Source organism: Aulonocara sp. 'chitande type north' Nkhata Bay, linkage group LG11 (genome assembly GCF_057382095.1).
Source record: "Aulonocara sp. 'chitande type north' Nkhata Bay isolate Kocher_YH1m ecotype deep benthic linkage group LG11, A_spYH_male_GT1.1, whole genome shotgun sequence".
Classification (NCBI taxonomy): Eukaryota; Metazoa; Chordata; class Actinopteri; order Cichliformes; family Cichlidae; genus Aulonocara; species Aulonocara sp. 'chitande type north' Nkhata Bay.
The window spans coordinates 38,884,421-38,899,167 of NC_141354.1; the positions used below are offsets into that span (position 1 = coordinate 38,884,421).

Sequence of the window (14,747 nt, forward strand, 5' to 3'; positions counted from 1 at the left end):
GCTCTGTATTTCCTCACACCTCGCTTTCTTCCTGAGAACGACTCAAACTGAGGTCAGAAGACTGAGACTGGAGGACCTCCACTAATGGCTCCACTTGGCCTGGCGCTTGTCTGACAGCCCAGCAGTGTTTTCTGATAATGGGCTACATACAGCTTCCATCAGGTCTGCTGCCTCCAAGCTTCACAGTAGAGAAGGAGCTTTTCTTCACTTTTCTCCAAACGTTTCTGGTTGTGACCATAAATCTCACTGTTTTGTTGCGCAAGTTTTATAGGCGCATGTTCCTCTGGTCTCTGATGGCACTCACCACCCCGACAAACTCACTTCATTTTAACTCAGTCGGGCATGAGAGCTCGAGTGCACAGAGCTGGGCGACCTCACCATGACCTCGGTCTGAATCTGCATCTGTGTGAGTTTATCAGGTTAACGTGTGATTCAAACGAGCTGCAGGTCTGAATCCATCAAGTGATGAAGACCCTGCAAAGCTTTGTTGAATTTTCAAGATTCAAAGCGTCTTGAATCTTGAAAATTCTGTGAAACGTAGAAGCAGGAAATCACCAGTTTGTTTGCACGTTCTACAGATTAATTAAGAGACGCTATTTTGTTTACTCAAACATGTATTTTATATTATTTTACAATTGAATGTTTTTGTGTAGTAATTTTATTTGTCTTCCCTGTCTGAAACATTTTGAATGATTGTGCATGAATATCAGAGCTGACTGTCGTTATGTGGAGCTTGTTCCTGATTACGTGCTCCTCTGTAGATCATGCCCATCAGGTTTATGGGGAACAAAACGACAAAGACACAAGAGCAGAAGACATAAAATTTATTTACACTATAACAAAACCCTCTGATTAATGAATTCGACTTGTTTGTCCTTCTTATTCCAAACCAGATTTTTTTGTTGTTGTTACTGAAAATGTGAAATAACAGAGTACGAGAGCAGACTTTATGCAAACACAGACCTGACGCACAAAAACAGCCTTTGAATGAGACACAGCTGGATGTTGACGTTTTTATGGGAGCTCTTTGGACTTTCCTGATTCCTCTGAAAACATCTTTAAACGCTTCTGTCAGAATCTGCTTTAAACAACATACATGTATACATGCATGCATACATGCATGTATACATGTATGCATACATGCATGTATACATGCATACATGTATACATGCATGTATACATGTATGCATGTATACATGTATACATGTATACATGCATGTATACATGCATACATGTATACATGCATGCATGCATACATACATACATGCATACATACTGCTGCGTATGCGCAGCAGTGAGCAGCGTTTATAAATATTAATATTGGTTAAATCAGAGTTAGGAAGGAGAAGCATTCTGACCTTTCCCTTGAACGACCACAGCTCAAAAACTCCGCTAACGTGTAATAAAGTATAGGAAATATTAATATTCATCAGCAGAGGTCTGTACGACGAACTGTTATTACATGCTGTTTATTATTTATAATTCTGTTATACTGTCATTGATATCGTGTTTTAATAGTATTTATCATTTCGGCAGGTCGGAGGTACAGCGGGTGCACAGCGCAGGCTTTCCCTCTGAGACTTTACGATTACCGGTTTAAATGAAGGTAAAACTGCGCGGACTAGTCCGCTTTCTTCGCTGCTTGTTTTTACCGGATTCGTCGGAAAGTTTTCGTTAAAACCAACAAACTGAAGGGAAGCTCACGCTTTGTTACCGGCACGACTCCGCCCACTGCACGCTCCCGCTCGCCGATTGGTGGTAGTAAAACCACCGCCGCCACGTCATTGGAAAGCGGAACTGCCAGTCAAAAAGGGGCGGGACTTACAGCTGGAGTTAATATATTCCAGGCAGACGTAAAGTAGTGGCGGCGGAGAAGCCTTAAGAATAAAGAAGAAGGAGGCGGAGAAGGACCGGGAGCCGGCGGCTACTCTAAACTCGGATGATCCAGCAGCTCCCGGGTGAAAGGAAGAGGAGCCTGCGCTGGAAATGGAGGAAGAGCGCGAACAGATGAGACCGCTCCTCACATCTGTAAGTTCCCCCTGAAGAGTACCTGTTAGCCGGCGGCTAGCGCCTCCTCCGCGGGCTCGGACGGCTCGCAGCCCGCGGAGAAGTTCTGGACCCAACATGGTGTCCACTGTCAGGGAAGCCTCCGGGCCGCCTCACCAGTCCCCGGTTGTCCCCGGGGAGGCCGCTCACCCGGCCGCAGACAAAAGGCTGGCAGCCGACCGCTTTTGTTTTTTAGGGACCACGCTGCTGCCAGGAAGTGAAGTAATGATGCGCGTTGGGCCAAACTGCATTCAAAAATAGGCTAATTATACGCGAACATGCTCCAGGCAGGTCTGTGAAGCCGCTGCAGTAACACAGAAGGGTGAATTTATCTGTGACGAAGTGAGCTTAAATTCGGCGTGCATCACATCCACACACGGGCTTTACTTTCTTTACTCTCCCCCTTCTTCTTCCGGCTTGTCGGTCTCTCTTCCCACCATCTCCAAACCCGAAATGTGCAGTTTTTACTCCTTTAAACAAGATTAAAATGTCCTTCTCGATAATCAAACTTATCCTTTCATGGCGACTGGAGAGTGCATTTAGGAAAGAGGGGCACGTGTCTACTGTGCGTGCGTGCACTGTGTTTGATTGCTGCCGATCGCACCGGGTAAAATTAGCCGTTTTTCCTATAGACTTTGGCGTAGGCTGCCCACCCCATCAGTTATATGTGGATAAAAAACGTTGATTTTAGGAATGAAGCCGTCAGGACCTGTCAGTTCATTCATACCGCGTGAGGCCCGGGCAGGACAGGCTTACCTCCCTCCTGTGGTACAGTCAGCAGGCCACGTGGAGATGAGTGTCTGTGTGTGGCGTGATTCACGTTTCGTTTGGAGGACACTGTAGCGATGCTGCGCCGTGACCGCTCTCTGTGGAGTGGACTTCATAGTGAGGCTGGACATTCTTGGCTTGGAGCATCCTGCTCAGGAGGGCTGGATGCTGCCCTGCTGTTACCATGGTGACAGAACCTGAAGCAGGGTGTTTAACTGAACACGTCACCGATGGACCCTGCTGTCTGTCTGTGTGGAAAGGATGCTCCAGACTCATCAAACAGCCAGGCGTCAACTCTCAGCTCGTGCTGTTGTTTCAGGTGTTTAGAGTTTTCTGACAGCTTGCCTCTTCGGGCTCGTCTCATGTTGAATGAGTCTGGTGTGTGACTGGACTGCAGGTGCCACAATGGAGGGTCAGATTTCTTTTATTCTGTTATGAATCCTGCAGCAACTTCGCTGTGCAATATTTCATGCATGTGATGCATTAAAAACACTCACTGCAGGACAAATGGACTTTGTGGTGACTTGTTGTTTGCAGACATGCTGGAGAACACTTTGATGATTCACGTACAAGTTTTTATGTCCTGTTCAGCTGGATAAAACATCTGGGACAGATGGTCTCTCAGAGCTCTGTAGTGTATAAACAGAGTCAGCTGAGAGGTATGTCATTCAACCCTCACAGCACAGAGCCATTTAAACCATTTACAGCTGAAGAGCGGCTGAGTCCTGTAAGCAAACGGTCCCACTTTTATTTAATTTGTTGTTGTGCATTCAAGTATATTTTTGCTGCCATGTGTGCAGACTGTGCTGCAACTAAAACACTTTCTGTGTAAACGACCATGAATTTTGTCTAAACTCCAAATGCAGGTAGAGTAACGGTTCGATAAACTTGTTTTGTGCGACGAGGCCCATCTGACCAATCAGGGCTGTCGGGGTCAACATCAGCAGGACGTACGTAAGCTGCTCTGTCAGCACATCTAACAGAGCAGGAGAAAGACTTCTTCAGTCGTCACGACGGGTCAGTTTGCTCTGTAGCACCATGTGCACGTCGTTCCAGTGCACGTTCCTGCTCCATGAGAGGATCCAGCTGCTGCAGTGCCTCTTAAACCTTCGGGCTCACCTGCCTGCGACCCAGATCAGCTTTCAGGTCTCATGTGATAAAGCAGCTCAGCCCTGCGTGACGTCAGGTTACTCCAGCCCAGTGCTTCGCGGGCCGGCGGTATCCCCGTTTCTAACATGTTTTCAGCCAAGTGTCCACCGACCAGAACACTTTGATCCACTAGGGTTCATCGTGTCGCCGCTCTGAGACGATGCTGTGCTTCACCGAGGAGCTTTAGTCTCGCTGGTAGAGAAGAGTTGGGCAGATATCTCGATGTCTGGCGTGTGACTGAACTGAGCATACGATGTGCTTCACATGTGTACAGCAGCAGGACACCCCGTGCTGTGTTATAATGGGTCTCTGTGGGAGCTGTGGCAGGCTCGCGGTGCACACACAGAGGATTCGTGTCAAACGCACAAGTCGTGTTGTTTCTCCTGAAACTGACTGTGAAAGATATCAAAGCTGCTTGTCAGTCATCAGAAGTCCCGGTGGCGTCTTGGTCACGTTCTGAAGTTTTGTTGAGGTTCTTGCAAAACTGCACGCCAAGTTTGCACCAAATATTCACGAGTGTGAAAAAGCTCTGTGTTGAGTAGCGTGTGCTCCAGTGTTAGCTTCAGGTAACTAATGAACGAGCACCTTTCTCCACTTCCCTCCGCCCTGTCTCGTGGCTCCTGTTCCAGTGCTGGATGTTCGCATCAAACACGGCCAAACTCCCAATAAGAGCTCCGACGTTTCTGCTCCTGGACCCGTGTGACGAAGAAAGAGGCGAGTCCTCTGTAACTGAGTCATACAAAGCTGCAAGAAAAGAAACGGGCCTGAAGATAAAGAGGTCCAGACTAAGAAGCCCTCACCTGCAGAGCGGGAGTCAAACTGAGCTGCAGATTTAAACATGAAACGCTGCGTCACGGCTCATAAAGCCTCTCCTGGTGAACCTGCAGGTTTGTACCCTCGACCTCCGGTGTTTGTGCGCGTCTTTGTCTCAGCAGATGTGATTCGTGTTTAATGTGCTGCTGACTTCCTGTCTGTGGAGGCTCCGGGGAAGCCGAGGTGCAACTTCATTGTAATGGGCCTCGGCTGCGAACAATGCGAAGGCCGTGTGGCGGCCACGGCGCTCCCATGGAGCAGGTTATCGTTGGTGCAGATGGAGGAGGAAGTGAAGGCGTCTGGCTCGGTGATATTCGACTCTTTGATCCAGAGCAGCAGCAGGTCCACACAGGTGGGGCCAGACCTGCGCCTGAGCCACAGCTGCTCCACGTATGAGCCACAGTCGGTGTTCACAGTGGGGCCTGAAAGGCTGAGGTGCTGTGTACGTGTGAACTCCTGGCAGGTCAGATTTCCCTGAGCTGTTTCTTTCCACGGTGGCGGTGATGGCGTTCAGGTGTCGGCTTGCAGCTTTTGTTGCAGGTGTCCACATAGCTGCGAGAGAAAGGCTGCGCTGTGATTTCTGCCCGTGTTTACCGTCACACAGAGAAAGTTGGTCGTTCACGCGTGAGCGCAGACTCGCTCTGAATCGCCGGCACTCGTCTTACATTTGGGAGGCAGCAGGTTAGCGACTGGAGAGAATCACGCTCCAAAGATTTTCCTCCTAACTAGGTCATGGTGCACCTGAGGGACTCGTGCTGACATCAGCAGACTCGTCCTCGGGAGGCTCCACGCTCTCCGGTGGGCAGTTAGAGCGAAACCCGGCAGGAAACTCCGTCTGCAGGGAGTTTCCTGTATTACTATAGATGCACTGATGCAGACTGACTCACTTCAATTTTATGCTGCGTGGAGAAGAAGCCCTCAAAGGAAAGAGGAAAGTCTGCGACGTGGAGGTGGGTGTAGGCCTCGCTCACACAGGCGCACAGACCGTACGGGGAGTGTTGGTTGGAGGTTGTTGGAGGTGAAGTCGCTGCAGACGGGGTGCTGCTGATGCAGCTGTGGTGCCACACAGACTGTAAATCCTCCGTGCTTTAATAGAAATGTGGCGCCACCGTGTCAGTGCCGCGTTATCGGCCACATAAACGTGTCTTTCCAGGAGGCTGAAGAAAGTCTCATGTTTGCTTTAGATTATTTCCATCTTGTGAAATAAGAAATACAAATTTGTGCCGATTAGATAAACCGCCAGAGACGAACGCTTTTACTCTTGATCTACGAAACGTTTGGAGGTTTGGTTTTGTGGAGGAAACGTGGTGCTCACAGCGTGGAATATAATCCAGAGTATTCAGGTTGTGACCGATAACCTTTGATGATATCAGGTGATGCATCTCAGTCTGAGCTGGTTGGTGTGAAATAAATTCTGGTGACTTTACTGGACAGGTGTGATAATTAATGAAGAGGATGAAGAGTAGTAACTGATGATGAACATGAAAGAGGGACGGAGGATCAGGGAGCAGCAGTGTGGAGGGTGGTGCACAAAGTGTGTGACGACAGCGGTGAGGTGTGGAGTAGGAGTGACGGACGAGGGCTGGGATTTGGTGACAGACAGGACTCTCTGTGGATGAGGACGCTGGGAGAGTAGAGAGCAGGTGGAGCAGAAGCCCGGAGAGGTGGAGGTCTGCTCCGGAGAGAACGGGGATGAAAGTCAGAAGCAGTCATTCGTGTGTGAATGAGAGGGAGGCGGGTGGAGAGGTGTAGCTGGTGGAGGTCGACCATCCGAACCTCTGCTCCTGCCTGTTCTTCGTCTGAATTAATAATATGTCTGCATTAAGTGCATAGTAATTACATAAAATGCAAAAAAAGTGCAATAAACTACAAAAATATTGAAAATCGTTTTTTTAACATATATTTCTAGTTACAGAAATTTTAGAGGCTTGTCCCTCAAAACTGTAAATACAAAAAAGTTGCACAAAATAGTTTCCCACCACAGGAAATTTATTTTACGTGTCTTCATAGTTTTATTTTTGAAATACACCAATTTTTATACACTGCAGGAAAAACGAAAATAAATATTATACTGCAAATTTGCAAAAATAACAGCAAATGCATCAAAATAAACTATTTCATCAGTGCAATATGAGTCCTCAGCATCCCAGAAACGACACAGAAAGTCATAAAGTCAAACATAACTTTTAAAAACACCAGTATAGGCTCATGAGATCCTGGTGGTAAAAAACTACATTTCCGCAAAATGACATCACTTCCGGTTTCGGGCAGGTCATGGCGGACATGCGATAGTTCGCTGATGGATGTAGGAAGTGTTACAAACAGCTGATCGGATCGGCAAAGCGTGTTTCTGGAATATTATGTTTTTGTTGCTGCAAGTGGTTTTATGCAGTTTTTGTAAAGCTATATGTGGAAGGAAACTGTGACCGAGGACAAGCTGATGGCATCAGATGTAAGTACAACTCCTCCAGTTTCATATGCAAAACAAATGATTGCGCTAGCTTACGTGGTTGTAGAGCTACCGGGATTTAAAAATAGTTACGCAAAACGGAGCGTGCTGGTCCGACCGGCTTCAAAGGGTTAAATATAGTTTCCCCGGTGTTTAACAGCGGTGCATGGATCAGCTGCCTCACCTGCTCCTCTCATGAGCTCCGCCTATCACCAAGGTTATTATCGTTAACAAAAACTAACGAAATAACGAAAACTAGAAGTGAAAAAACATTTTCGTTAACGGAAATAAAAATAAAAACAAAAAAGGAAAACTAACTAAAACTGTAATGAGTGCTCACAAAACTAACTAAAATTAACTGAATTTATAGCAAAAATGTGTCTAGTTTTCATTGATGTGTGCGTGTCCTACAATAGTCGAGGGTGAAAATGAAGTTTAGTTTCCAGATTTTTTCTTGCTGTGTCTCATTATGCCAGCAGGTGGCAGCACGTTAGTCGAGTCGTCTGTGTTGCTCCGTCCTCGCGCAGAATCATGTCAGGAAAAGTCGGGAGAAAGCGCCAGAGTCCAATTTGGGATTACTTTGAATATGACTGTGTTTTGGATAAAGCAAGTGTCTTGTAGTGGAAAGAGACAAATTATGAGGGACATTTCTAAAGGGAAAAAATCCCACAAACCTTAAAGTGCACTTGAAAAGCTCACACAAGAAGGCTAACCTAGCTTACCTTGAGAAGGGAGCACACTCAACCCTCATCCCAGAAAACAGAAGCTAACCCAGGCAAGGCAGCGTGATGCATCCCGAGACAACAGGACGGGGACATCTACATAACTGTGTGAGTCAATTGCCTTCACAAAGTTTATCAATTCACTTGAACCAAAATTACGAACACCCGGTGCTGCAAGAGTTAATAGTCTCATTGGGGCCAAGATATACATTTTATAGTTGCCTGGTATCAATGGTTGTTCATCTGCCTTTATTTATTTATTTTTTTATTTATTTTTTTATTTATTTAAAGAACCCATAGGTGGGAATGTGAGTTGTCTGTCTCTGCGTGTTAGCCCTGCGACAGACAGGCGACCTGTCCAGGGTCTGGTAGCTGGAATAGCAACATACCCGAGGATGAGCAGAAGAGCATGACTGATATGATGAAACTGGGATTTTGTTGCACTTAATTATTGCAAACAACTAAAACTATAACTGAAACTAATCAAAACTATACTGAAACTAAGGATTTTCAAAAAACTATAAACTAAACTAGCAAACAATTGGTAAAAACTAATATAAAATTGAAAATCTGAAGTCAAAACTAAATAAAAATAAAAACTAGAGAAAATTGCAAAACTATTAAAACCCTGCCTATCAGTTCTCCACCCTTGTCATGTTCTAGCTAGAGCGCCCCCTGCAGCTCACAGGAAACTCAAACTGAACACTGCGCTGCAGCAGCCTGGCTGTAAGGACTGAAACAAGAGAATCCACCCCGGAGACTAAACTGACTTAAAAACCAAAGGTCAAAACGAAAGAGAGAAATAAACTATAATCACTATAACAGGAAGGCAGCGACTGAACCTTCAAAATAAGAGTGAGCGGCGTTTTCCAGACATCAGGTGATCACACCGTTGTCTTAGATGGTCGAAGGAGATGAAAACGATGCATCATGATGTCATAAAGCGATTCAACAATCGTATTTATCTGCACAAACCCACCAGCAGGGGGCAGCGTCTGGCTGAGCTCAGTGAGCTGTGAAGCTGCGATCTGCTGTCCTGACTCTGAGGAGGCGTTTGCAGGAACGATCCCAGCTGGGAACTCGTTATTCTCATTATTCCCACATCACGGTCGAGCGTCACGTTCGTCTGTTTCTTTCTGACTTCCTGTTATAGAAGCCACATTGAAACAGAAGAATGGAGGTCCAGCCTTGGCCATCCCTCACAGGCAGACACACATGCCGCCATAACACAATCATGTCACATTTCCGCACTGCGGGGGCCACTCCTCCTCCTCGGACTCACTGAGGCTTTGTTCTGCCATGGCGCCTGATGGTGTCTGAAAGTTAACAGAGCAAACCGCTGCGTGCTGACGTCAGCAGTCGCGTGCAACGATGCATCGGTGGCCACAAGTTTGAATGTGAATGGGAAGCATTTGATCTTTGGGGAACAAAGCCTTGTATTCAGGATCGTCTCCGCATCCTGGTAACTGAATACCTGCTGTTGCACCAAACAACAAGGTTCAAACCATCATTTTAGCCTTCACAAATCTGTGCGAGCTCTTCACTCAGGACGTTTTATCAGTTGCAGGCTTGGCGTGAGGAACGCCAGCATCATCAGTTTTACCCTCTTAAAGCCCCCCTCATTAAAAACAAGGTCAAATACGTATTAAGGCTTGTAGTTTGTATTGTTAGGGGCGTGGCCTTTTTGACTGACAGGTGGATGCTGACACAGGTGGCTGTAGCTGCTAGCTGGCTGCTTGGCTTCACTTCGGCTAACTTTGGACTGCACCTGTGGACCAGGTTTGTGCTGTTGGAGCCTTTATTGACCTAATGTGACCTAGAGCTGGGCGATATATCGAGTTTTTAAAACATATCGATATATTTTTATACGAGATATAAGATGTGACAATATCCTTTATATCGATATAGTCTATGTTACGTTATAATTATAGTTGTGGAGCCGCAAGTTTGCCTCTCTTTCGTCCACTTTTGTCTCTACGCAACGTTACTCCGCCTCGCCTTCACTGAAGACAACTCCCCCTCCTACCCCATCGCTTCACGTGCAGGCAGCGACAAGACGGACACGGCAAATCTCCGTTAACGAGTTACTGCGCATCGCCCCATGCGTGGGGCTGGACGGCGTCAACGTGCTAACGAGCTAACAGCGCTAACCCTAAAATCCTTTCATTCTCTCAAAAGTTGACAGCGCGCCTTATGTATGAATTCTGGTTGTGCTTGATGGCCGCGAACCGATTTTATGTGGTACACGGCGCTCAGCAATCTGTCACAAATGTTTGAGTACGACTTTGGTAAACTACGGAGCTGCACCGCTTGATAGATTGTCGGCGCATTACGGCTACCGAGGAGCTTCGCGGAGTGATACGTACTGTGCTTCAACGTAATATTACCTTGTGTGTGTATAAGGACTATAAATGGCACCTGTAAGAGACGTGGTTATGAAGCGGATTTCAAACTCCAGGCTGTCAGTCACGCAGTAAAACTTGGAAATAGAGCAGCTGTGAAATCTGTCTGTCTTTGTTATTACGCTCAGCGTCTTTTAGTTTACATTTTGACTGCACAATTGTGAGCTCTTTGTTTAGCACAAAAACAACCTTGTTTTCTTTTATTTATGGAGCATGATTATTTAATGAATGCTCATAATTTAATTTTGAGTAATTTTTCATGTACATCTGTGCTGTATGTTAATAAAAGTGCCTGTGTGACATCTGGGACACAGCTTTGACTAAGAACTCTCTTTTTGTTCTTACTTTATGGCTTAAAAAAATATATATCGAGATATATATCTTATATCTCCATCCAGCTAAAAAATATCGAGATATGAATTTTGGGTCATATCGCCCAGCCCTAATGTGACCAATGAAATGGCTGCTATGAGGTCGCTGTGCTAACACGCTTCAGTTCTGGTGAAATTCTACTTGATTTATTTTTACTGAGCTCTAATCGGCCGTTATCTTGTCTGTGGATGCTAATTAGCATTAGCTGATAGCTTGCCCCTCCCCCCTCTGTTTCCAAATATGGCACTTCTGGCAATAATGCTAAACTCTGGGCTTCCTAATGTGAGTGATGTCATGCTGCTGCTTTCTGATTGGCCCTCTCAAGTACTTTGATCTGAACGGAGTACTTCCCTTTCAGAGTACTTTCTGTCTAAATCAGCCTCCTTTGGCAGCCCCACACACACACACACACACACACACACACACACACACACTGGGTGAGCCCAGACCACGGTCAATAATAGACTCACTAGCTGTGAAATTAGCCAATCAGAAAGCTGCGGTGGGGCATCAGCACACAGTTTAAACACAAGGTACACTGTGTGTGTGTGTGTGTGTGTGTGTGTGTGTGTGTGTGTGTGGTGTGAATTTTCCCACAGTTGCTGATGTGTTTAGTAAATGCTGCTGCAGTCCAGATGTTTTTCCTCCCTGCTGGTTCTCCTAATATGGCAGCATCAGCACAGACTCTCTCTGGTCTCAGGGGAGTCGTGTGTGTGTGTGTGTGTATGTGTGTGTGTGTGTGTGTGTGTGTCATTATATTTTCATTGCAAAGATTTCCAAAAACATTCTTCCTCCCTGTTGCACTTCCTCTTTCTTTCTCTCTTTGCTGGAATCATAGCTGAAGCCTGCAGCAGGTTGTGGAGCTTGAGCTTCAAACTTAAATGTTTTCATGCATAAAAGAACATTCGCTCCATGTTCCCTTCTTTCATACTTTTGCCGTATTATTTTTCATCCTGCTGCTTGGTTAATGACGGGTTCTTAGCAGCCAGGAAGCGGCGGCTGGCCGTTATCAGCTGTAGAAACCAAAACTGATACAAGAACATTAAATGTCATGATCTCCAATATAAAGATACAATAAGACATAATAAAATAAACAGGTATTTTTTTAACGTAAATAAATAATGATTCAATAAAATCAGCAGAAAGCCTGTTTAAATAAAAGCGCTTAAACCTGCTCTTTGTGACGGCGCCTCAGGTGGACGTCAGAGGAACTGCAGCTCCGATTGAACAAAGTCCCAGTTTAAGACCCCAAAAAGTCATGGTCCCAGTTTGAAGGACAAATATCTGCCACCGTTCTTCATGTGGGTGTTTGTAGCACGTACATGTATGTGTATTTCCACATGCTGCTCAGCGCCTCTGCTGTGGGGCCTTAAGGGCAGATTTGAACCACCTGACCTGCTCTGTTCCTTTGTGCCAGCGCAGCTCGTCTCTCCTTAAGTAATCCGAGTCCCATGGGACCGTTTGCCGTTCCTCCTGTTGTCTTCCGACCTTTGACCTCGCTCTACGGTTGCTTTTTAATCTCGGTGATGCAGGAAGCCGATTCTCCTGACCTGGGAGTCCCTGTGGGAGAGTCGGGGTGGGTAAATTCGATTTGCTCGCAGGGAGAATCGGCAGCGCTGGAAAGAGTAAATGAAGCCGTCTCGTGTTTCTCAGCATGGACAGCGTCCCGTTTCACCACCGGGACGGCATTCAGCCTGGAGTTTTGCATCTGAAAACAATAAATGGAGCGATACTGCGTACGTGCCTCTGAGGCCACACCAGTTCTTTTCCACTCAGCTCAGGAATTCTAATGAGAACCGAGAACAAGCTGCTGCATGAACACATCAACACATGACCAAGGAGCTTTTACATTTCCTCCACAATGCACTCATCTGGCCTCTGACAACCACAAGTGGCCGACTCGGCCACGTGACCAGAGCAGAGAAACTCCACATGTGAAATGGAAACAGACTTTCCTGACTTCCTCACTTCTCGGCCTTAAACGCAGTGACCAGCTTCCCTGCTGCCGTGCTCCTCTCAGCAGCTCACGCTCGTACTTTAAGGTCAGTAAAGGATCGTCAGCTGACCCCACGGCTCGTCTCGCCACAGAGGGTTTCCTCCCATGCATGTCGTCTCTGCCCTACAGGCAGCTGCTTTTAGTTTGAGAGGAACTCATTTGAAAAGCTTCCTCACACAGACAGTGGACTGGTGGAGCCCAAAAACTGGGACGACAGAGGGAGAAATGCTGGACCGAACGAGACTCTGAGCATTAGGTTGAGACAGTAAATCAGAGTTTTGTCAGAAGCACCACACCCTGCACTTCCCCCAGCATCCAGCAGGGGCTCCAGCGGGCTCAGGCCCCACGTTAAACATGTGTACAGCCTGATACCAACTGTTGGGTCTCTGTGGATCAGCTGTCCCCAACCCCCGGGTCATGGTCCGGGCCGTGAGAGTTGAGACTCGGTCGTGAAATTTTATGGTTTTCAGGGTTTTAATCGTGTGCTCGGTCTCCCTGGGTCTCTCCCGTGTTGTAGTTGTGCGTCTTATTTTGAAAGAAATATTTATGTGTTGCCATAGCGACCTGAGAGCATTAAGGGGCTGAGCGGAGGACGCTGCTAATAAAGTTACACAATCACGCAGCAAATTTGCGTTTATTATTATATTTACAAAACCCCACAGTGTTTGTCTCGGTTGTTGTATTTATCCGCCACACCGGAAAGGCCGCAATGCTGTGGACGATTCCCAGCTTGTCCCTGTATTTTCTAACTCGCCTGCTTAAAGGCTTAAAGTTTGCATTGTGACTGGCAGCAGCCAACAGCCTGCACTGTGGACTTTGTGACAAACTGCCTAAACTAACAAGAACTAGTTTCAACTTGCACCTCTTTATATAATTGAATAAATGGGGATGTATATGTGTTTATCTTTTCAGTAACGATGTATTGAATTGAATATGTTTGTTATTTGTGCAGCTTCACAGCAGTGACCTGAGGCGGTTGTTTCAACTATGAGGAGTTTGTAACATAACGACTTGTCATGTAAATTCATTAAATAAACAAATCATAAATACATAAGGAAATAAATGCGCTAGACAATAAAATAATATGGAAATAAAAAATGGGAAGTGGCAACTTTAAAGAAGTAAAACGTAATTACAGGCGTCAGTAAGCGTACAGCAGTAAGTACAGGAGGTGAATCATTAGAGGCGTAATCATCTTATTTGGTTCATTTCATGTTGATTTGAACATCTGTGACTATAAAGGAGTCTCGTGTGTGTGACCTCTGACCTGGAAGGTAAACACTGCGGGTACGGACGTGTCGGGGTGGAAAACGGGGCGGCTGAGGCCGGTTTCAGGTCAGCAGTTTCAGTTTGCTCTCGCTCTGTTTGCCTTTTTTTCCTGCTCAGAAATGTGGATGACGCCTCTGTCAGCAGATGCCCCGCCTCCTTTTTTTCAGTGTTTTTTTTTTTTTTTTTTTCTTGCTGTGTTTGCAGACTTCCAGGCTGGGTGCTTGCTCAGTGAAGCAACAGCTCTGCTATAAATACTTGAATCGTATCCGAGGCTCTGCTGGCAGCTCGCTGTCTGGATTCACTTACTGTCCCGGGGACACTCGCACATCCACGCTGTGTTCGAGCTGCAGACGTACAGACCTGGTGGATTTGATTTTCACAGCTCTGTGGGACACTTCCACCACAGTTTTTCTCTCGTGTGGCAGGATTTCTTTGACCCTGAGGAGTCTGTGTTTTTGGACTGAGCAGCTATGGGAGACTTCTGGGGAGACATTGCCAGTCAGAGGGTGGCCCGGGCCATGTCTCTGGTATGTATCTGCTTATAGAAGCAGTTTCTGTTTCACGTCATCAGATTGAAAAGTGGGTTTCTGATGTTGATAGTCGGGCAGCTTCTCCTTTGGTCGGCTGTTCGTGGTTGTGACTGAGCTCTGAGCAAAGGTGACGAGCGTTAGTGGTTTCCATGTGTCTGTTGGTCGCGCAGCGTTGAAGGAAATGAGTTTAACAGGAAAAGAGCTGAAAGCGTGTGTGCAACAGCGACAACA

General features: G+C 46.4%; 1 protein-coding gene across 6 annotated transcripts in view; it reads left to right on the forward strand.

The window, feature by feature from the left end:
• The first annotated feature begins 1,823 nt into the window (after nt 1-1,823).
• LOC147319830 (sodium bicarbonate cotransporter 3-like) overlaps nt 1,824-14,747 on the forward strand; it is a 33,741-nt gene continuing 20,817 nt past the window's right edge. The window contains exon 1 of one of the 6 annotated variants that reach the window (XM_086312600.1): nt 1,824-2,028. In XM_086312600.1, the coding sequence (XP_086168726.1) occupies nt 1,987-2,028 (42 nt within the window). In that variant the 5' untranslated portion in view covers nt 1,824-1,986. Of the gene's footprint in view, nt 2,029-14,061; nt 14,514-14,747 lie in introns of those variants that run through there. The other 5 variants (XM_086312597.1, XM_086312599.1, XM_086312601.1 and 2 more) reach the window with 5 other exon arrangements.